General features: G+C 50.6%; 1 protein-coding gene across 1 annotated transcript in view; it reads left to right on the top strand.

Annotated features, from left to right (window-relative positions):
* Nucleotides 1–21,204, top strand: part of col25a1 (collagen type XXV alpha 1 chain) — a gene marked incomplete at its 5' end in the record, with an annotated part of 45,280 nt that overhangs the window by 16,730 nt on the left and 7,346 nt on the right. Inside the window, 19 exons of the mRNA XM_084487536.1 lie at nucleotides 956–1,000; nucleotides 3,483–3,527; nucleotides 4,167–4,193; nucleotides 5,179–5,223; nucleotides 8,956–8,988; nucleotides 9,099–9,134; nucleotides 10,907–10,951; nucleotides 13,011–13,073; nucleotides 14,638–14,706; nucleotides 15,501–15,545; nucleotides 15,685–15,729; nucleotides 16,137–16,214; nucleotides 16,689–16,712; nucleotides 17,892–17,936; nucleotides 18,663–18,707; nucleotides 19,123–19,203; nucleotides 19,745–19,807; nucleotides 20,016–20,066; nucleotides 20,490–20,516. Coding sequence (XP_084343662.1) covers nucleotides 956–1,000; nucleotides 3,483–3,527; nucleotides 4,167–4,193; nucleotides 5,179–5,223; nucleotides 8,956–8,988; nucleotides 9,099–9,134; nucleotides 10,907–10,951; nucleotides 13,011–13,073; nucleotides 14,638–14,706; nucleotides 15,501–15,545; nucleotides 15,685–15,729; nucleotides 16,137–16,214; nucleotides 16,689–16,712; nucleotides 17,892–17,936; nucleotides 18,663–18,707; nucleotides 19,123–19,203; nucleotides 19,745–19,807; nucleotides 20,016–20,066; nucleotides 20,490–20,516 — 912 coding nt within the window. The remainder of the gene's footprint in view (nucleotides 1–955; nucleotides 1,001–3,482; nucleotides 3,528–4,166; nucleotides 4,194–5,178; nucleotides 5,224–8,955; nucleotides 8,989–9,098; nucleotides 9,135–10,906; nucleotides 10,952–13,010; nucleotides 13,074–14,637; nucleotides 14,707–15,500; nucleotides 15,546–15,684; nucleotides 15,730–16,136; nucleotides 16,215–16,688; nucleotides 16,713–17,891; nucleotides 17,937–18,662; nucleotides 18,708–19,122; nucleotides 19,204–19,744; nucleotides 19,808–20,015; nucleotides 20,067–20,489; nucleotides 20,517–21,204) is intronic.

Raw genomic sequence — 21,204 nt, 5'->3', positions numbered from 1 at the left:
CCGCGGCAATCTGATGAACCGTGAACTCTTTCTCCATGACTCCCATGAACAGATGCTCCTGTTGTGAGCAAATAGATTCTTCTATTCTATTCTTCTCCCTCTTCTCCTTCTCCCTCGTCGTCTTCTCCCTCGTCTTCTTCTCCCTCGTCTTCTTCGTCTTCTCCTTCTTCTCCTTCTCCTTCTCCTCCTTCTTATTCTCCTCCTCCTCCTCCTCCTCCTCCTCCTCTTGTGTAATCTGAGCCTGGGTCGGGTGCCTGATCACCGTGGGGGATATTCAGTCGGTTTCTCCATTACCTGTATCCTCATCCATCACTTTGTGTGTGCATTAGAAATAATAAGATGACAAGGTGTTTGCTCTGGGCGGGGGTGTTGAGATGTGACGGGGCTGTCAGACGAAGGCTGAGTGCAGCGCTGGAAGCCATTTGTCGGTGTGTGGTTCAGACCGGGGGGAGTTGGAGATGAATTGGCTCTGCGCTATCGATCAGTTCATACCGCAGTTTACGCATGGAAAGTTATCCGGGGAAAACCGTGTGCCAACCTGGCCCTTAATAGAGCAGTTTATTCGTTTATTTATTTATTTATTATTGATAAGTTATTAGTTATTTGAGGATATAGATGTATGTCAACCTCTATTACGGACATTATCTTGATCTACTGTAGCTAACAACACTGTTTAAATCTACAAACTGATTTAGTCTGCTAAACAACTTCATCATACTACTTTGGTGTACTAACCTAGACACATGCTAATTAAGTCTAGCTTGAAGGGGCGATTATGCTACCAGGTGTGATTAGCCATTACGATGTCACTGAAACACAGGAAAAGGCAGATTTTCAAACGGCTTGTAATGGCTAATCACACCCACACCTGGTGGCGTAATATCAGCCCTTTAAACGTCTAACTTTGTTATAGTTCATTATCACATATTGACTGTTCTCCGTCGTTGTGTTTCAGGGTTTATTAGGACCGCCTGGGCTTCCCGGTAACGATGGACAGAAGGTGAGCTCATTCATTCACACACATATATATAGATATATATATATAGATATATAGATACTGATTATTTATGTATAGATATAGATATAGATAGATAGATGTATAGATAGATAGATAGATAGATGTATAGATAGATAGATAGATAGATATAGATGTATAGATAGATAGATATAGATGTATAGATAGATAGATAGATAGATAGATATAGATTATGTATAGAGATATATCTATCTATATATATAGATAGATATATTATTAACACTTAGAAGATGGAGATTGTTGAATGGATATCAAGATATCTCCTGGACTGCTGCGTGCGACGTGAATTAAAGGAAAGTCCACACAACACATCACAACTTTCTCCAAGAGTATTACTACCTCAGGAAGACGTGCCTTCTCGTGCTTTCCCTCGCTCCCCAGGGCTCTCGTTGGCTCGGCTTTATTTAGTTTGGTGCCAAAGTGACCCTCAGTGCCCTGGAGCCTGAGGGGATTCGGACAATTTCCAAACCACTATCCCCATTTAGCAGGCCCTCTCCAGGGCTCCATTCCCCACGCCGGTATGAATCCCGCGGGGAATGGAGCCCGGGGGCTACGCACGCATCCTCTCATCCGTCTCTGCCATGCGGGGAGAGAAAGGAAAAGCAGATGTACCGCGCAACCAGAAACAAACAACGGCAAACAGAAGGGCTTATCGTTGCGTATCGACCCAGAGGACAAAAGGAGGCAGGAGTGTGTGGTGTAGCCTCCGTGGAGAGAGAGATGAGGCAGAGGGAACAATCGCAGAGGGACAATCTTTACAGTCTGCCGCGTGTCTCCGTATCGGAGATACAAAGAGACGCAGTGTGTGCGCCCGGCGCTTAATGGGAACCAGAGAGAGAGATGTTTCGTTTCAAAGTGAAAGCTCACTGCTCGTTCGCTCTCGCTCTCTCTCTCTCTCTCTCGTTCGCTCTCTCTCTTGTTCACTCTCTCTCTCTCTCTCTCTCTCTCTCGTGTTACGACGGCCGTCGCCAGCAACCTCATGAAGTGCAACTCTAAAAAGCGATGTGTTATAAAGCAGAATTTGTCACGGTGTGTAGGCACCGCTCATGTGGAAAGTTCAACATTCAAACAGCTGGATCCACCATCTCCCCCACCACCACCACTACCACTACCCCCCCACCCCCCCCCCCACCACCACCCCCCCGACATTTTTTTATCGATCCAATAACAATGAACCCCCCGGAGGGTTGGTAAAGTCCACACATGCAAACCGTACCGAGTTTCAGTTGTTTTTCAGAGACCGTTTCACAGAGGCGTCATCATTCACAGGTGTCGCTCATCACACTAATTAAGGGGCGGTACATGTTTTGTAGCACAGTGCTGGTAGTAGACTTATCTTAACTTATCAGTCTGCTCAGCCTTAATTAGTGTGATGAGAGACACCTGTGTTTGTTCTAGGATTACGACCTCTGTGAAAAGAGTCTGGCTGCGTTCCAAATCGCATACTTTTTCTTTTTACTTTAGTACGTACTGCGGCTAACCTTACACAGTAGGTACTGTTGTACACAGAATGCACACAATTGGGGACATACTACAGGTGTGTCACTGATTAGCACACCTTAGTGCTGCCCAGGTATCTTCTGCTGAAGAGGATTGTGGGTAAGAAGAGCCAAAAGCATGCTGGCTTGGATACTGAGAAATGCGGCCGGATTTAGTTCAACATCTTGGTATTTTTGGCATACTGCATTTTCCATACTATGCATCGGGGTGTACTAAATCTTTGTTTCTGGCATACTACATAGTCTGGTAGTACGTGTGTTGGAACACAGGATCTGTTCCAACGTGGGGACGTGTCCTTATGTCGTTATCTGAAGGTCCCCCACCTGAGCACGGTTTGAACAGGGTTAACAATTCAACTTCTAACATTGTGGGTTTTCAATTTCCTTGTCGATGTGCACACGTGAATATGACCGCCCTTTGTTGAAGGTCAGGAAATGAATCGTATTCTTTGTGACGGACAGGCTGATGTTAGTCTACTGATTGTTGGATTGACAACGCATTGGGATTGGGAATTTATTCATGGAGGCACACGTCTTTTAAGGCCATTGAATCCCAAGGCACCAAACAATGGATATGTAAACTGGAATAACGATTAGTATGGTATTAATGGTTATTCAAGGTAAGCGCCGCAGTGAAGAACCATAGCTGTTAATCCTGTCTGTCTCTGCCGTCATAACCGCCGTCTCCTGAGACGATGCTGTCACCCAAACTTGAACTTTGCTGAGGTTATCTTTATCAAGGAGCAGTGAACTGACCCCAGGTCTGTGTGTGGGACTTGGAACACACACTGACCTTAGCCACTGTGTGTGTGTGTGTGTGTGTGTGTGTGTGTGTGTGTCTGTTTATCTGTGTGTTTATCTGTGTGTGTGTGTGTGTGTGTCTCTGTGTTTATCTGTGTGTCTGTGTGTGTGTGTGTGTGTGTGTGTGTGTGTGTGTGTGTCCATAGGGAGATATCGGGACCTCAGGAATGGACGGTGTGGACGGCTCCAAGGTTCGTTGCATTATTTATTATTGGGTCAAACGCAGGGCGGCCATTATCAGGTCGTTTTTGTGTTCGGCCTTTACTTTACTTTTGTTCCGTCCTCAAGGAGAAACGTTTGACTCCGAGAAGGTTATTATCCAGTTCAGGGTTTACTTTTTTCACTTTTATAGCTGCGGGACTCTCCTATTTTAAATCCTATACTCATTTAACAAGTCACACATTCTCCTCCAGCAACATTTATACGCAATTTTTATTGCATTGCGTCCAATTTGACGCATCATTACAACATTGAATGGAATCAAGGTGAGAATGAGAACACACATTAAAATCCGACCAAACTCTGGGAACGACCTGAGACTGAACTGTGCAGAAGCAACGTGGTAAAGATATACCCTCACGTCAATTAGTCTGCATTCAGTGAGTATCGACGTCTAGATTACAACAGGATCTCCTCTGAAGGCCTGGTTTGACACCCCCCATACATCACGCTGCAGAGGAGCAGCTGAAACCGGAGTCCGCCTCGGAGGGGAAACCTAACATGAACCTAACCCCTAGATACCATCTGACCCCCGGTCGTATGCAGTAATTCCCTTAACTTAACCCAATAGAGCCTTCCTGTGGTTAATTCCCTGTTTTTATTCCTAACAGGGCGAAATTGGAGAGCAAGGTGAAAAGGTAACGGCCTTAATTCAGATCACCAGACACTGTGCTTCCGGCGCGGTGTCCCTCTGCATGTTTGCTCACTGGCGACATTTTGGTTTACGGCCCCTCATTGTCGTCGGACGGAAGTCCCTTCCTCCCCCGCATAGTAACCGGTACCCCATAAAGAAAACCCTTTGGAAGCGGTTCTATATCCTCCCGACAACACCGGCGCTCTCTCTCTCTCTCTCTCTCTCGCTCTCGCTCTCGCTCTCTCTCTCTCTGACGACTCATTCCCGGAGCAGACGGCCTCGTCACGCTGACGGCTCAGCGACCTTAACGAGTCCCGCCTCGGGAACGCAGCTTTTATTATCTGCGGCGTTTTATTGGGTCCGAGAAAGAGAGAAAAGGGAAGGAGGGGAACGGTAGTCTGGCTAACGGTAGCATCGCACAATGGCGACTCTGTGCTCGCAGCCGAGCCCCCCGGGATCGACCCCGCGGCCTTTATAGCCCTGACCGCTTTGTGTTTTTTTTCCGTGCCTCGCCATTTTCGGATTGGCCGAGAACGGGGCGAGCGGTGATGAGAGGATCACCATGACGACACAGATTCAGGAGAGTGGAGCGATCTGGCGATGACTCGCCTAGACTCTCTCGGGGGGGGGGGGAACTGGCGGAACCGTCAGTGGCCTCCGTCAGCTCTTTGGGTGGAGGGGTTTCTACAGAGGCGTGTTATTATCATTACTTCACATTAGCCGGCGCTGCTTTCCGCACCATGTGCCGTTCGTCAGGCGCTGACCGGGGGGGATAACGGCGGGCGTCTCTGGCAACGCATCTGTCCGCCAGCTGCCTCCCGTCGGTTCCGACAGAAGCGTCGATTGAACGACAGCTCCGTTGTGGCAACAAGTTTGTTTTTTCGTTTGCGAAACTAACGCCAGAACGTTTTGTGCTTTTACTTTTATAGACGTACTCATCCGTTTTGTTTTATAACTGACTTCTCCTCTCGTGTGACGTTACGTTACAGGGCGACATGGGAGAGGACGGACTGAAAGGTGACGGCGGCGAAAAGGTTCGTCCACTCACCCTCCTCACCCTCCTCACCCTCCTCTCTACGCTCTACCTCCCTCTCTCATCACACTCGTCAGTACAACAGGAGCTGGATACCCCCCCCCCCACCCCACGCCACTCCGCACTTACGCAGCGAGCAGCAAGACTTAATGTCATCCATCTGAGCTCCGGGGAACGCGTGGAGTATGAAAGCGCTCTTTGCTGTGTTATGGCGAGTGGCGGCAGCAGACAAAGCTAGCTTTGGGCTTGGAAGCAGCCGCGGAGGCTAAGGTAGGGCTGTAATTGGCCGGGCTGTAATTGGCCGGGCTGTAATTGGCGCGCCACGCACGTGCTGCCTTTCCGTGGTTGGCTGGCTCCCCGAGAGCTAATTTGGGCCCATTTATCAAAAGGACAAGCGAGACAGGTCATGTGATCCGCCGCCGTGGGGGTGAGGGCTGTAGCCCGACACATGTCTGGAGCGCGAGGCGATCGGTGATTGGTGGGGAGTTGTGTTGCCATGAGCAAATTGTTGCACACACACACACACACGCACACGCGCGCGCGCGCAGGCATAAGCATAAACACACACACACACACATACACACAGGCATGCTCACAGACACACACACACCCAAACAATGCAGCCAAACATACACACACAAACACGTGCACACACACACACACACAAGTTGTTGTGCTGCCATGAGCAAATTGTTGCTCCCTCTGGGTTCCGACGATTTGGGCGTAATTGTGATTCCCTGAGCGGGGGCTTATGGCCGGCGGCAGGGGGGACGGTCTGAAAGGGAGATTTATTCCCATCGTTAGCCCTTTTAGTCGGGTTGTTTTAACGCTTGGCCGTCTCTCACGGTGGAAAGGTTTGGCGCGTTGGCCGTTCTCGAACCCGAGCGGCGGCGAAGCTGGAAATAAGTCGGCTCCGACGTTTGAGTTTGAGTCTGACGAGAAGCGAAGCGACGACTCCGGCGATAAACGGCCGGAATCCGGATTAAATCCGGAGGAACAACTCGGCGGCGGCGCGCGGAGCCAGACGGCGTCCGCAGAGCGGTTCCCGCTTCTGCCCGGGAAAAACAAAAGTCGTGATTAACGGGGGCCGGCCCCCGCCGTCGCACCGGGCTGTCAGCGACGATTGATCGCGGCTCGCCGGCGCAGGACTCTGAAAGTGTCCGGCGTGATGGATACCTGCGCTCGGAAAAACACACGGCGACGGCCGAGAGGCGGCGGGAGAACCAGACGCTGGAGATCATCTGTGGCCAGCGGGGGAAGCACGGAAAAGGAGGGAAGAAAGGGGAAAGCGGAGGAGAGCGATAAAAGTCCTCTTTGATCTTGGTTCTCTTGGTTCTACCTCGACGGCAGTAAAAGGCAGAATGTGATGGAAGTTCCGCTCTGCAGGGGAACCAGAGAGAGAGAGAGAGCGGGGGAGAGGAGCGCCGCGGGAAACCAAACTGGTGTGTTTGGGCCAGGGGGGGGATGGATGCCGTTTGGCTTCTCAAGAGCATTCCTACTCATTAGGGCGAGAAGGAGAACCTGACCAGAGTTGGATGGAGACGCCGGCTGGAATCGAGATGTAATAGCGACACAAATTGGGGACATTAAGGGTAATGATGAGAGTTTGAACGAGCGAGGGCCAAATGGAGAAGGAGAGAGAGAGAGCGAGGGCCAAATGGAGAAGGAGAGAGAGAGAGAGCGAGGGTAATGGAGATAATTGATGCTGATGGGGTAATAAGCACATCGCACAAACACACACACACACAGGCAACACACACGCACACACACACACACACACACACACACACACACAGCTCCATGACATGGACATTTTCCATCATCGTCTTCCAGATGAATCTCTCCCGTCTGGGGGAGACAGAGTCAGCAGGGAGTGCCTCACTGCCGCCTCCCTCACCCTGTGACCTTCGTCATTCGGGGAGATCCCAGTGATTCGTCTCCGCCCCCCCCAAAAAAGTGAAGACGACGCAGAGAGGAGGGTCAATGGCCTCCATTGTCTTCCCCCGTCTGTATCTCCTCATCTTCATCGTCCCGGGGATGGGGGGGACGGGGTTAACTGTCTGCAGAGTGTGTAGGGGGGGGGGGGGGGGGGGGTAATACCGGTGGAGAGGTGAGGCAGTAAGAGCTTCAGCATGGTAAACACAAGGACCTGGGGGAGTAGGAGAGAGAGAGAGAGAGAGAGAGAGAGAGAGAGAGAGAGAGAGAGAGAGAGAGAGAGAGAGAGAGAGAGAGAGAGAGAGAGAGAGAGAGAGAGAGAGAGAGAGAGAGAGAGAGAGATGGGAGGATGGGAGGGAGAGAGCACGAGAGGGAGGGAGGGAGGGAGGGAGAGGGGAGAGAGAGAGAGGAGGACGGGAGGGAGAGAGAGAGAGGAGAGGGAGGGAGGGAGAGAGAGAGAGGAGAGGGACAGAGAGAGGAGATAGGGAGATAGGGAGAGGGAGATAGGGGGAGAGAGAGCGAGCGAGAGAGAGCGAGCGAGAGAGAGAGGGAGAGAGAGAGGGAGATATGAGGGAAGGCATGGAGATGCAGGCATCAGGCCGGTCTGTGTCTGATACAAGGGGATGCTGTTCTGACAGAGGGGTCTGCTGAGTGTGAAAGAGACTGAACGGCACTGGCGCAGTATGCACATGCGTGTGCCCAGTATACACACACACACACACAGGTACACACATGCAGGTACACATACACACACACACGCAGGCATGCTCGCAGACACACACACGCACAAACACGCAGGCACACATACTGATACACAAACTTTCCGGAGGAGACACGGCACAGTTTGCCGCGGCCGTGTCGGGCGACCCTCGGGGGTTCGCGAAAGCGTGCGCACCCCCCCTCCACCCCCCCCCCCCCCCCTCCCGGGCACAGCCTGCTCCCCCTTAAGTCCTCCGTTGAATCCTCATTAGGCTCCGCCGGGCTCCACCGCCGCACTTTCCACCGCTGGAAAACGACGAGTCGAGAGTAAAGCGGGCCGGGTGTTACGGAGGTGCCTGATGGGGGCGGCAGGTTTTAACAGCCGCGTGACGACGGCTGTTCCATTGATAGCGTGACCCACCCCCCCCCCCCCCCCCCCCCAACCCCGCTCCCATGCCTTCATTATGGCTGCCACCATCAGGCAGGTAATTGGGGGAACACTTCACCACTGACGTCTCACCGTCTCCTCCACCCAAACCCAACACCCCCCCCCCCCGCGCGCTCTAGTCTGCGGGGCTCTGAGCTGATGAGGTGCTCAGGACCCCCTCCCTCCCTCCTGGGTGCTACTTGCATCCCCACAGGGCGGCAATTAAACATGTGTGCACTGCGGTGTGTGTGATGCATCGTAATGGCTCCCATAAAGAGCTGAGGGGGGGGGGGGGCATTCCTTCGGCAACTTCTGAGCAAGAGAGGCGTATGTGCAGCGCGACCGCAGGATCTGCAACCAAACCACAAGTCCCCCAAACCCCCCTCTCTCGCTCGCTCGCTTACTCTCTCTCTCGCTCTCTCTCTCTTTCTCTCTGTGTGTGTGTGTGTCTCTCTCTCTCGCTCTCTGCTCTCGCTCTCTCTCTTTCTGTGTGTGTGTGTGTCTCTCTCTATTCTAATTTCTCTTCTATTTCTCTCTTCTATTTTCTTGAATTTGGTCAGTTCGATTTGAATAAATAACTGCATAAATAACCGCATTGTAGCAGAGCTGTTTGTGTGTTTGTGTGTTTGTGATTTTAGCCATAACTTTTGTTCTTGTATCTTCTGTTTCCAGGGAGACGCCGGCTCCTCGGCGGCGGGCATCAAGGTGAGAATCACATTAACGCAACTCCAGAGCTGTTGACCGACTTCTCTCCTTCTCCTTCACAATAAAAGCGTCGGGGGGGTGAAATAACCAGTTCTCTGTCTGCTTCCTAGGGAGAACCAGGAGAGTCCGGAAGAGGAGGAATGAAGGTATTTACCTCCCTGCCCCGTCCACCAATACACACTGCACTGCAATGTGTTTCAAATATATCCATATCAGGGACCCAGAGAGAAATAGTGATAATATACATAGCATATCATAGTAGATATAGCTCTCTTTGTTTAGATTCAACCACAAACACCACAGCCTATCTGCAGCACCAGAGCCACAGTCACATGTCACATTGTTTACAGTTTAGATCATGTTTTCTGATACGGTTAGAATGCAAATTGGACGTCTAACTCTGTTCAACGGATGCAATAACCAAATTAGCTTCACATCTTGATATGTCTATATACTGTATGCTGACCCCCCCCCCCCCCCCCCCCCCTCCCTCCCCCTTAGTGAAACTGGGAATTTCTGTGGTCCCACAAAACCAGTATGACCCAAAGGTGGAGTCAGTGTGTGAGCAGGACGGGAGCAGCCAAGTGGCTAATAACTCCATCATAGAGCATCTTAGTGCCGGTCTGTGTAACGGACCATTCCCGTTGACCCGGGCTCGTCCATGGCTTGTTTCCTGCGGTGGGCCGTGCTCCGCTGGTCAGGGGTTGAGGAAACATGGCCCGTAGGTGTCGTTAATTTCTTGTTCATCTTCTATCTCCGCAAAGGTTTACGATCGCGTTCCGCGAACGGAAATCTGTGTTGGAGACGTGAAACGAAATTCGTTATTTTATCATCATAAACGTCTCGCTTCGTATGTGCAAGAGGTGTGACCCAGGCAATCATCAGTCGAATAAATCTGCAAATGGTTCTTAATTTATTCATTTACTTATTGGTAAAAAGGGTTAGAGAAATCCCCTTTCCATTCCTCTGTTGAGTGGCCATTCCCTGTGCCGCGGTGCATTGAATCTGTCATCGTATCGGATGTTCTGGAAGGGTCCGGAGTGAGCGGAGTTGAACTCTCGCTCCACCGCGCTCCACCGACGCCGAGCCGCTCACCAGAGAGACGAGTGTTCGTTAGGTTCGCTGTGTTTTCATGAGCCGTGCAGCCATATTTATGGGCCTTCCTCGCTGAACCCCCGAGTGCCGTTACTGCTGATCCCTCTCACACCGGGCTGAATATCTCTTTTCATAAGCCATAAACATTATACCCCGTAACAGACCGTTAAATTACCCCCGCTCCCAACTCTTATTTTGAAAGGAATCCTCATTGAGATCCCTCATGAGGTACTTGACCTCCTTATTTTCTTATTCTGTTGAATCAAATGTCTGTGCTGTACTGCGGGGCTGCTTTGATGCAAAGGGAGTCTCAGGTTCCCCCTGATCTTAACCGTGACCCCTAACGGAAAAACGTAACGTTTATGTCGAAGTTTTAGCAACTTATGTTCAACGGTAGCTCAACAAAACGCCCTTAAAATCCCAGGAACCAAGATATACACGTTTCCAGTCCAAGAACATTGTCTCGTAAAAACCTTTGAGTGAGTGAAAGCGTGACATTGAGGTCTGCTCAGAGTGGATTGGACGGCGCGACATATGTGTAGGACCCCCGCTGATTTCGGGGGGGGGGGGGGGGGGCCTTGCTGCATGCGATGGTCTGACAATGCATGTACCTGTAGGTCTGCTGCTACTGCTGACGTGGAGTGAATGAACTAACAGCAACACAAAGACACACTTAACACAACACCACGCCCCTCCCGCTGACTACGTGCAGCGCGTTACATTCAGTCCAAGCTCCGCCCTGAAGCTCTCACCATAGTCGTCCTCGCCCAATCACCCGGCTCGGTTCAGCCCGGCTGTAACGTGTCACACTTTTTCTGTGTAGGGCGAGCCGGGACTTCCAGGGCTGCCCGGACTTCCGGGGATTAAGGTAAATGACGTGGCTGCTCATCTCCATTCATCCCCCACTGGTTGCCCTCAGTGTCGTGTCTCCCTCGGTCTCTGTGGCCTGTAGTCCGACCCCTCCCCCTGTCCGCTCGCTGCTGCTGCTGCTGCTGGTGGTGCTGCTGCTGGTGCTGATGCTGACCCATTGCTTAGCAACGCTGATGCAGGACATCCCTGAGTGGTTAATATGGTGTTGGAGCTGTGCGCCTGACCACTGCTGGTCTCAGTCTGGCTGCTAACCTGCTTATGTCTCAGCTAAGGGAAGCCAAATCCAGTGATGCGGCATTCCGAATGCCAGCTTGTTTTTTGTATTGATAAGGTGTTTTTTTTGGTGGACACTTTTTATCCGGAACGCTGGTGAAAATGTCATGTTTGCACGGGCGATTCCCACGCATGCAAAGATTGACCGGTGGGAATGGAACCCCAAACCCTCGGGGTTAATGCCCTGCCCTGTGAGCCAGACAGAAGCACACACTAAGAGGCTGCATACCCTGAACCTCTGCATCTCGGGGTGATAATACTATGAATATCTGAAAAGGTGCAATTTATTTTGAAGGAGCGTGATCGGAGAGTTCATTTGAAACAGTTCACAGTTGGTTGATTCAATCCCCATTCTCAAAGACCCCTCAGTTTCCATTTTTAGAAACTCACACAGCACGAAAGACCCAAACAAAAAGCTGAAAAGAAGCAGTGGCAATTTTTTTCTTCCGCAATCAACAATGCCTTCAGTGGGCCTTTAACGGATTTATCCCTTGCCGTTTACGAGTCTCCAAAAAGCCATTTAACGTTATGGAGCAAAGCCCTGTATACGGCATCCATCTCAACACAAACAACCGACACTCTCACACACACGGCGCACAGGGCGGACATGTTGGCTCCGGGACTCTGCTCTCTCGACGGAAAGAATGCTCCGACCGGCGCGATGACATCACGCCTGGTGCTGCTCTGGCTTTCGTTCTGCCCGTCGACGTTTTAGTGCCCTTTACCTGTTGGCCTTGTAAAGAAAAACGCTGTTTTCCTCGCCCTCCTGGTTGTGTTTAAGAGGCCCCGAGTGCTCGATTGATCCCCAACCGCGTGCATCTCACCGGCACCGCGCCCTTCCCCTCCGCGCCTCCCGGTGTTTACCGAGCGTTGGGAGTGGGTGGGTGGGGGGTGGGAGTCTGGCTCCGCGCGGCGGTGGGGGTCTGGCTCAGCGCGGCGGTGGGGGTCTGGCTCGGCGCGGCTCTCACTCCGGTTTATAGAGCCAGGGAGGGCGCGAAGGTGGAAAACCGCAGCGCTCACGCGAGGCTGACGTCGGAGGGGCTAAATATAGACGGCCATCATCGCACCTCGTACCGGAGCGCTCAGTCCGACTCTGGCCTCGAGTGTGCGAGACGGCGTGAAACTCACAAAAGCAAAAAACACACACAAAAAAAGCTGTGTGTTCGAGTTGGGTAAAGGCGAGCTGGGTCAGCCCCTCCGCCTCACGGCCCGGCGGAGGTCGTTAGTGGAAGGGGAACGCAGGATGCATCATCAGCCCTAATGGTTGACCCTGGTGCTTGTGTGTGTGTGTGTGTGTGTGCGTCTTTGTCTTTGTCTCTGTCTGTGTGTGTGTGTGTGTGTGTGTGTGTGTGTGTGTGTGTGTGTGTGTGTGTGTGTGTGTGTGTGTGTGTGTGTGTGTGTGTGTGTGCGTCTTTGTCTTTGTCTTTGTCTCTGTCTGTGTGTGTGTGTGTCTCTGTCTCTGTGTGTGTGTGTGTCTGTCTCTGTCTCTGTGTGTGTGTGTCTGTCTCTGTCTCTGTGTGTGCACGCACCAACATTCTCCACCGCGTGTGCGCCTGACCGCCTGGACGTGCTGTTGTTCGAGTTGTGTGTGTGGGACTCGCATGCTTAGGTCGGCCCAGATCCCTTCGCGTTTGCCCCCAGCATCTTGTCATTCGCACCGTGCGCTCTCAACCACTCCACCGGTGCTGATCCATCAGGGAGATAGAGGCCCTTCAGCGACGTCACAGAGCGACGCTTCAGTAGCGTCTCACGCTTGCTTACTCTCCGTCTTTCCCTCCGTCTAGGGCGAGCCGGGCTTCTTAGGACCACAGGGAGAGCCAGGACTTCCAGGGCTCCCAGGAACCAAGGTATGTGCCCCTGAGAAGCACGTTTTGGTGGTCGGTGGCACCTTAAACCCGGGGGGGGGGGGGGGGGGTCTGCATCTTAAGGAGGGCTAGGCTGTCCGTCATATGCTAAGACAGGCCCGGCTCCAGTCTCGGTGGGTCTCTTTGATTCACCCCCCCTCTCTCCCCCCCCCCCCTCACCTCTCCAGAAGAGGGGGTTCATTTGATGTGGTGGAGATGGACGTCAGATGCCCTCGTATCTGTGTGTGTGTGTGTGTGTGTGTGTGTGTGTGTGTGTGTGTGTGTGTGTGTGTGTGTGTGTGTGAGAGGTGTCTGTGGGTGATCCTGGTCCCTATAAAGCCTGTGTAAGTCCCAGTGTCTTCATGAGTTAGCGTCTACGGCCCCACTGAGGGGTCGTGTAGAGCGGGTTTACGAGCAGCCATTTGACGCCATTAGAGTCTGCACTTATCAGCTCAGACTGGGTCATGCTGAGAATGAATGAGTGATGATCACACAAGAGATGGGATTCTCTTTGGGATAAAGTATGACAGATGTGTTGGCTGAAATTCACAATCGTTTTAACAGTAAATCAGCGATGTGTGGCATGAATCTATTTAAACAGTTTAAGGTTTTTAAGAGATTATTTAATACTGTTGAATGGTTCAGGTATATCATGAATAATGGTCGATGCAGTTCATTATGAATGATTGCACCAGTTTATGGCCCTGGTCCATTTCCCAACACTACTCCATAAGCTTGAGCTTCTACACTTCAGTAATGACCACCCCTTTTATGTGTACGTGTTTTCGTACTTTTTTCAAGGCGTAAGACAAGTGGATCGAAGCGATGCATCGATCTATTTTTTTTAATTGGACCGCTGTAATTGATGACGCAAAACGACGCGTCTCTTGTTTTCAGGCGTCACATTGAAAGATAAAGCAAATTGGAGGCTGACGCACCGATTTCAATGCTTTCTACAGACGTTTTGTTAGATGAAGGCTATCCTGTGTGTGAATGTATAATTTATCAACCATGAAAGGAAAACACTTCAGACAGATTCCATCCCGTTGCTTCAACTCGACTGAGGACTAGATAGAGACGCTCAGCTCAACAGAGCCCTCTAGCGGCTGCTTTGGGGTGATTCACTTTAGCAAGAATTGGAAAAATAATGTCTTATTAAGTCTGGTTGAACGAAGTCTGGTTTAACGAAGTTTCTCAAATTGAACCTGATACACACTGGGTTATCTCCAGATTATTTTTAAATTGCATGGATGAAACTGAATACAATACAGTTCTATTTTTTTTTTTTTTTACTATTTAAAACAAATCTATCCAGGATCATTTCTTCCATGCAGTCAATTAGATTGTATACCACAGAGAACCAATCTAGGAGAAAAGAAAGAACTTTGTATTCATAGTTCTTTCAGAAATTGAAAGAACTACGTATTCATAAACTACAGAATATTCTCTGTATTTGGCCTCTTCCTGCTCTTCCGTCTCTCCCCCAGAGGGGAGGGGGAGACTGATACGGTGCTGGCTGACGGGGTCTTACTGGGCTGTGGGGGGGTGTGTTTGTTATGACCTGCAGGGCGAGAGGGGGGATTATGGCCCCCCAGGCAAGGGAGACAAAGGAGAGATCGGGACAGCTGGACCAAAGGTGAGGTGTGTGTGTGTGTGTGTGTGTGTGTGTGTGTGTGTGTGTGTGTGTGTGTGTGTGTGTGTGTGTGTGTGTGTGTGTGCGCAAATCGTGGCTGTAGTTTCTTTAAATATTCTTTATATGCTGGATTTTATTCCTTCTTTCTCTGTCTGAACCCACTGTCTTGTACGTATTCAATTTACTGTCCATGAAGACAAACATTAACATATTAGTTTAATAAAAAGGGGGCATTGATAAGATAAGATAAGATAAGAAAGGTAGGTAAAGGAAAGGTAATTGGCTCAAAACTTTTCCCTCCATAAATCCATGTTAGCTCAGTGGTCCTTTGCCGCCCCCTACAGGTAGAACCCCGTCATTGCAACACAAAATACTCCGTAAAATTGCTTCCATGGCCTTAGCTGAGTTCAACTCACTCATGAGATGATTAGAAAGAAAAATACGCAATTTAAAGGCTTCTTCCCTTGTTTTCTGGTCATAGCTCCGAAAGAGAAAACATCCCAGAGCTATTTCCCATCCTACCGCTAAGCCCCAGGAACAACAAACACTCCCTGTGGCGCATAAAGTCAAACAAACACCTCCGCTCCCGTCGAGGTTTTCCAATGTTGATACTTGGTTAATTGAGTAGCCGGGGAGGGGAATGGTGATTGGTCGAGAGAAGTCGGTGTTGAGAATGAGTGTTTATCATCATAACCCCACAACGGGCAGAGAGCACATCCATCTGGAGGGGTCGTTATGGCCCCGTGTGTTAGCTGCTGTGGTTCAGTGTCGTGACCTTTGAACTCTGAATACTGCAGGGGTCACCGGGAGAGGTCGGCGTTCCAGGGTTCAGAGGCACCAAGGTCAGCGTGGACGACGTTCACATTTACATTAATTTTAACTTAAGGCATCCCTGAGCAAAGATGCCTAATTGTAAAGACATGCAAAATATATGAAGTGATGTTTACCATTGTGCCCGCACTACCTCTCTCTGTCCACTAGGGGGAGACAGGAGACAAGGGAGTCTTCGGCGCTATTGGCCCACAGGTGAGAAACACGCTCATAAATAAAGTTTATACATTTAACAGTTATATCTACAGCAATAGGCATCTACATTCCATTTTTATTAAATTAATTGATATTTTGAGTGTTGAAAGTAAATATAAAATGTAATATTTATGTAGTAAGAATGTATGAATTTAAATGATAGGGCAACGCAAGCTGAACTGCAATGACGCAAGTTCACCTCTAGGGGTCGATATCAAGTAACCAATCAGGCTCTTGCTGTTTCCATACCTCTGTCACCTACACCTGATGCCCGAGATATAATATACAGCCGTTTATAGAGCAATGAACGGCCAAGAGCATTAATCTGTGATTTATGATTTGAGATGTTTTTCTCCAGATGTTATGAGATTCATGTTTTAATGTTTATTTGTGTATCCAATGTGTAGGGCCCCCCTGGACAGAAGGGAGATCAGGGAAACACGGAGATCATCGATTACAACGGCAACATCCAGGAGGCCCTTCAGGTCAGACCGACCGTGAAATAAACAATCAGCGCGCTTTTATTTTCCTAAGCGCATCGGCCGTTCGAACAGTTTAATGTTCACTGAGGCGGCTCAGAAAGGAAATCGATTCTCTCCCTGTACATTGCTTTATCTCTTTCTACTTTAAACGCGCCCCTCCCTGCCGTTGTTTCCTCCTCTCCTCCTGAGGGCTTTGACGCCGCACACCGACGTGGCGTGAGAAGGATGCGTAGTCATGACGATATAACCGCCCTGTGAAGTGAACATTGACTCGCCGGTGAATGAGTCACTAGTGGTCGTGGGATAGAGAGAGCCTGTGGCTGTGCAGTGGAACAGCAGAGCGCTGCCGTCTCTCTCTCTCTCTCTCTGTTGTGTGTTCCAGCCCCGTGGTAATCTCCTCTCTCTCTCTCCTCCTCACTCTTTTCTCTTCCACCTGCAAACCTCCTTTCTGACCGCCGCCCTTCTGGCGCACAACAGAAGATTACCACGTTTACAGTCACGGTAAACAAAGCCTTCATCTGTGTGTGTGTGTGTGTGTGTGTGTGTGTGTGTGTGTGTGTGTGTGTGTGTGTGTAGGTATGTGTGGGCCTACACGTGTGTGTGCCTGCAAGTTTGTTTTTGTGTGGGTGTGTGTGTGTGTGCATGCGTGTGCGTGTGTGTGTGTGTGTGTGTGTGTGTGTGTGTGTGTGTGTGTGTGTGTGTGTTCTTGCATGCCCCCAGCCTGAACCGTCCCGTCCCCCGTCCCCCCCCCCCCCCCCTCCACCGTGGGGCCCCTCTCCTGTCCGGCCCCACTGACGCGTCACCCCCCCCCCCCCGAGTTAAGTCTCCCCCCGTGCCCCCACCCTCCCACCCCGGCCCCGCCCCTCTGCGTGGGACGCAGGTTGATTGGCAGCGGGGCGTGGTACCACAGGCGAGGTGTTGATCAGAATAACGACGGGCGTGGACGTGGAGGAAGTCGTTGTAGAGCCTCTGCCTGGTTCCCCATTTAAAGATCTCGCTGGTTTCCTTCCTTCCTCATGCTCACTGCAACACAGCGACACTGACCTTACATTCACACGACCTCCGTCCTGGGCGACGGGCGGGGGCTTTTTGACGTAGCCATGTGTTTTCCCGGGTTGCATTACAAAGGCAATTTCATTGGACAGTAGTATGTTTGCATAACGCGATCCGATTGGCCGACGGATCCGTCGTTGCCTGAACAGGTGAACATTTCTCAACTTTTTGACGCAACGGCCACGGAGCCGACGGAACGGACGGACCCACAATGCATTTGGAGAGCGCCCCGTGCAAAGTCAATGAGATCCGTTAACGGACGGATGTAGTGTGAATGTAGGGTTACATTTAGGGGATTTAGCAGACACTTTTATCCGAAGCGACTTACAACCATTCATGCCCACATTCACACACCGACCCGCAGGGCGACAGCCAGCGGGTCAGGAGCAGTCAGGGTGAGGGCGTCTCGCTCAGGGACACCGCCACACTCCGCTTAGGAGGAGCCGGGGATCGAACCAGCGACCTTCCGGTGACCAGCCGACCCGCTCTACCTCCTGAGCTGCTGTCGCCCGGTCCCGCGGTCGTACTGCGGCGTGTTCCTGTCCGCGTGACGGCCGCGTGTGTACATGTTGTGCGTCTTGTCTTTGTGTCGGTCCTAACCTAAGTGTCTCTTGTTTGCTCCCCTAGGGCCCCCCAGGTCCGCCCGGGCCCCTGGGACCGCAGGGCCTGAAGGTAAACACATGATGGAAGTGTCAGACTTCCAACTGAACTCTGGCGGTTGACAAGCTCAGATCTGGTTTCACTTTCTACTTTCGACCAATCGGGTGGCCGGAGGGCGTCTGTAAGCGTGTGATTGGCGAACACAAATTCGGCCATCAGTTGTAGTAACTGTAAAAAAAAAAGATTGAAAAAGCTTTCAAATCAACACTGTGTAGACCGGCCATTGTAGAAATACGCTGGTTCAAATCTCCTTCTTCATCCTCTGAGGCCAATGCTGATTATTCTGTACTAGAAACCAAACCCCCCCCTGCTGTTGTCGGGTTCCTGCCCAGCCTCTGTGACGTCTCCCCCCAGCAGTCCTGCTGTAGCGTAGTAGGACTGCTGGGTTAATGATGGAGAAATATACGTGCAATTCATTCCTACAGTTTCCCTCGTGCATTTTGTTTTGGTGAGACGGAGTGAAACTGATGAGGGAATTGTCCATAATGTAATAACTTAACATTGCACACTTCTCTCTAGATGCGTCGCTACAGATGCGGAATATCCTAATAATCATAATAATAATTTTATTAACATGTTGCACACTTGAAATCTCTCTAAATGTGTTGCTATAGATATGGAGTACCCTAATCATAATATAATAACTAAATAACATGTTGCACACTATATATTCTCTAAATGTGTGGCTGTAGATGGAGTCCCCTGATAACCCTAACCATCATCATGTTCCGTGTCTAGGGGGATCAAGGATTGCCCGGTCTCCCCGGACTTGACGGTGAAAGGGTGAGTCTGAAGTCATTCGTTTTACAGACGGAGCGTTTGAAAATGCAGATCTGCGGCCTGTCAAAGGAGCGCTTAGAACGACACTGTAGCCATGTGCACATGAGGCTTAGTCTGGGCTCCTCCCGACACACGACGCAGGGTGGGTGTGGTGTGGTGAAGCCGGTTCAGTGTAAAGGTTGGATTTTGTTTGTTGATACATGCAGACAGTAAAGTTTATGTCTATCTAGCTATGAGGGTGTGGTGGTGTAACCCGTGCACACTGATTACTCAACGCCCAACAGGTGTGCGGCCTCACCCAGCCCCAGAGTCCACTCACTCCTCCACACCCACTCCCACTCAAAAGACATTGCGGGCTTGATAAGGTGCCATACTTGTGTGTTCCTGTAATATGTGTAACCACCCCCCCACCCCTCAGGGCTACAAGGGTTCCAAGGGAGACATGGGGATGCCCGGCTCGTCTGGGGAGAAGGGCACCACCGGCCTGCCAGGACTTCCTGTAAGAACCCTCTTTAGACACGCGAGCCGTGTTTAATATTTAAACATGTTGGGACATGCTGCTGCTTCACATCACGCTGTTCAGGGGACTTTGAACGAGCATGTTTGTCATGTTCATAGTTTAAATTATACAGGTTTAGAGAAATGGGAACAGCGCGTGCCTGTGTGTGTACGCGTGCATGTGTGTGTGCGTGCCTTTGTCCACTAGTGCGTGTGTGCGTGCCTTTGTCCACTAGTGCGTGTGTGCGTGCGTGCCTTCATCGGTGTGTGTGTGTGTGTGTGTGTGTGTGTGTGTGTGTGTGTGTGCGCGTGCATGCAGCGTGCGTGCCCTCATTGGTGCGTGCGTGCCTTCATCAGTGTGTGTGTGCGTGTGTGCGTGCATCCCTTCATCGGTGTGTGCGTGCGTGCACGCAGCGTGCCTTTGTCGCTGCGTGCGCCTGTGTGTGTGCGCGTGCAGGAATGTGTGCTAGCCTTGTGTTGCCGGACCCGTGCGTTCCTCCGAGTGAGATGACCCACCGTGCCTGTCCCTCATGTCTCCTCAGGGGACCAACGGGGCCAAAGGGGACCGGGGAGACTCCGGGATGACGGGCGCCGAGGGCCCCTCGGTACGTGTCCGCCTTAGCAACACCTCCTCCTTAGCAACGCCTCCCGGTCGCCGACCAAAGCGTTGTCAACGTTGCACTCCCATCAGAGCTCTCCTTCTTCACTCCTTAGTCACTTCATATTCCTTCAGAATGAATCAGGATGTGTCGACATCAAAATGCGATCGTAATGTGTTTTTTGTTTTTTTGTGCTTTGTGTTTTGTTTTGTAGATCACCGGCCCCCCGGGACCGCTGGGGCCACACGGGCCCCCAGGACCCATGGTGAGAATAACTGTCTGGGGTGCACCTTGTCGTTGTCTTTTCAGTCGCACGTTGCCTTGAGCATTGATTGGCCACGGGGGTTCGTGTTGACTTGGGTTCTTTGCCACGCCCGTATGAGGACACAGCGGGCGAGGTCACAGAGTTCCAGGGCTGTTTCTCAACAGGGGCGGAGGTGGAAACACTTACCTTAAACATTAACCTCCCTTTGAGGGAAAACTGGTTTCTCGCTTCCTGTTTTGTTTACCTCATGAATGACATCAACCACACTCGGATGTGACCTCTTTTCATCATGTTGACACCGTGTTTATCATGGCTCTGCCGGGTAAACTAAAAAGTCATCCGGTGATTTGAGATGAGCCAACTGTACCATGTTACATCATATTCTGTACATTATATTAAAACATGTTTTCATTTGGATTTCAGGGTCCCCATGGTTTCCCCGGACCGAAGGTAAACTCACTTCATGTATTGTTCCTTTTCTTTCGTGGTCCAGAATTGCTTTGTCTGAGTCGGTCTAGACTGGGCTGCACCGGTCTGAGTCGGTCTAGACTGGGCTGCACCGGTCTGAGGCGGTCTAGACTGGGCTGTGCCTCACCAAACCAGACAGTCAGGGCAGGGCAAGGTTCACGCTGAAACGTGCCAACAGCAAGTGCCTTCACAATAATACCGGGGAGAAGTTAGTGCATTACGCTGCACTAAGCGGCTAAGCGGCTTTATGTAAATGCAACATAACAGGAACCTGCGGTGCACACATGACAATATGACTTGCTTTTTATATGGCAGACAGTTCTTGTTTACTTTAAGTTACTCTGGTTGCACTGACCTTTTCCAATCCTTTGCACCATTACCTTAGTTTACACAAACAGCATTAGTAAATGATTACTGGAACATTAGTGAACAGTTAATTAACTGTTAGTTCATGCTTATTACTGCATATACTATGTCACGTAATGGTTTATTACTGCATGAACTAATGTCACTTGATGGTTGATTACTGCAGAAACTAACATCACATAATGCTTTATTACTGCATGAGCTAATGTTACTTAATGGTTTATTACTGCATGAGCTAATGTTACTTAATTCTTTATTAATGCATGAGCTAATGTTACTTAATGCTTTATTCAGGTGCATTAAG

This window comes from Micromesistius poutassou (genome assembly GCF_964030765.1).
Source record: "Micromesistius poutassou genome assembly, chromosome: 23".
Classification (NCBI taxonomy): domain Eukaryota; kingdom Metazoa; phylum Chordata; class Actinopteri; order Gadiformes; family Gadidae; genus Micromesistius; species Micromesistius poutassou.
Note: the sequence above shows the minus strand (reverse complement) of the source record. Positions and strands in the feature narration are given on the sequence as shown.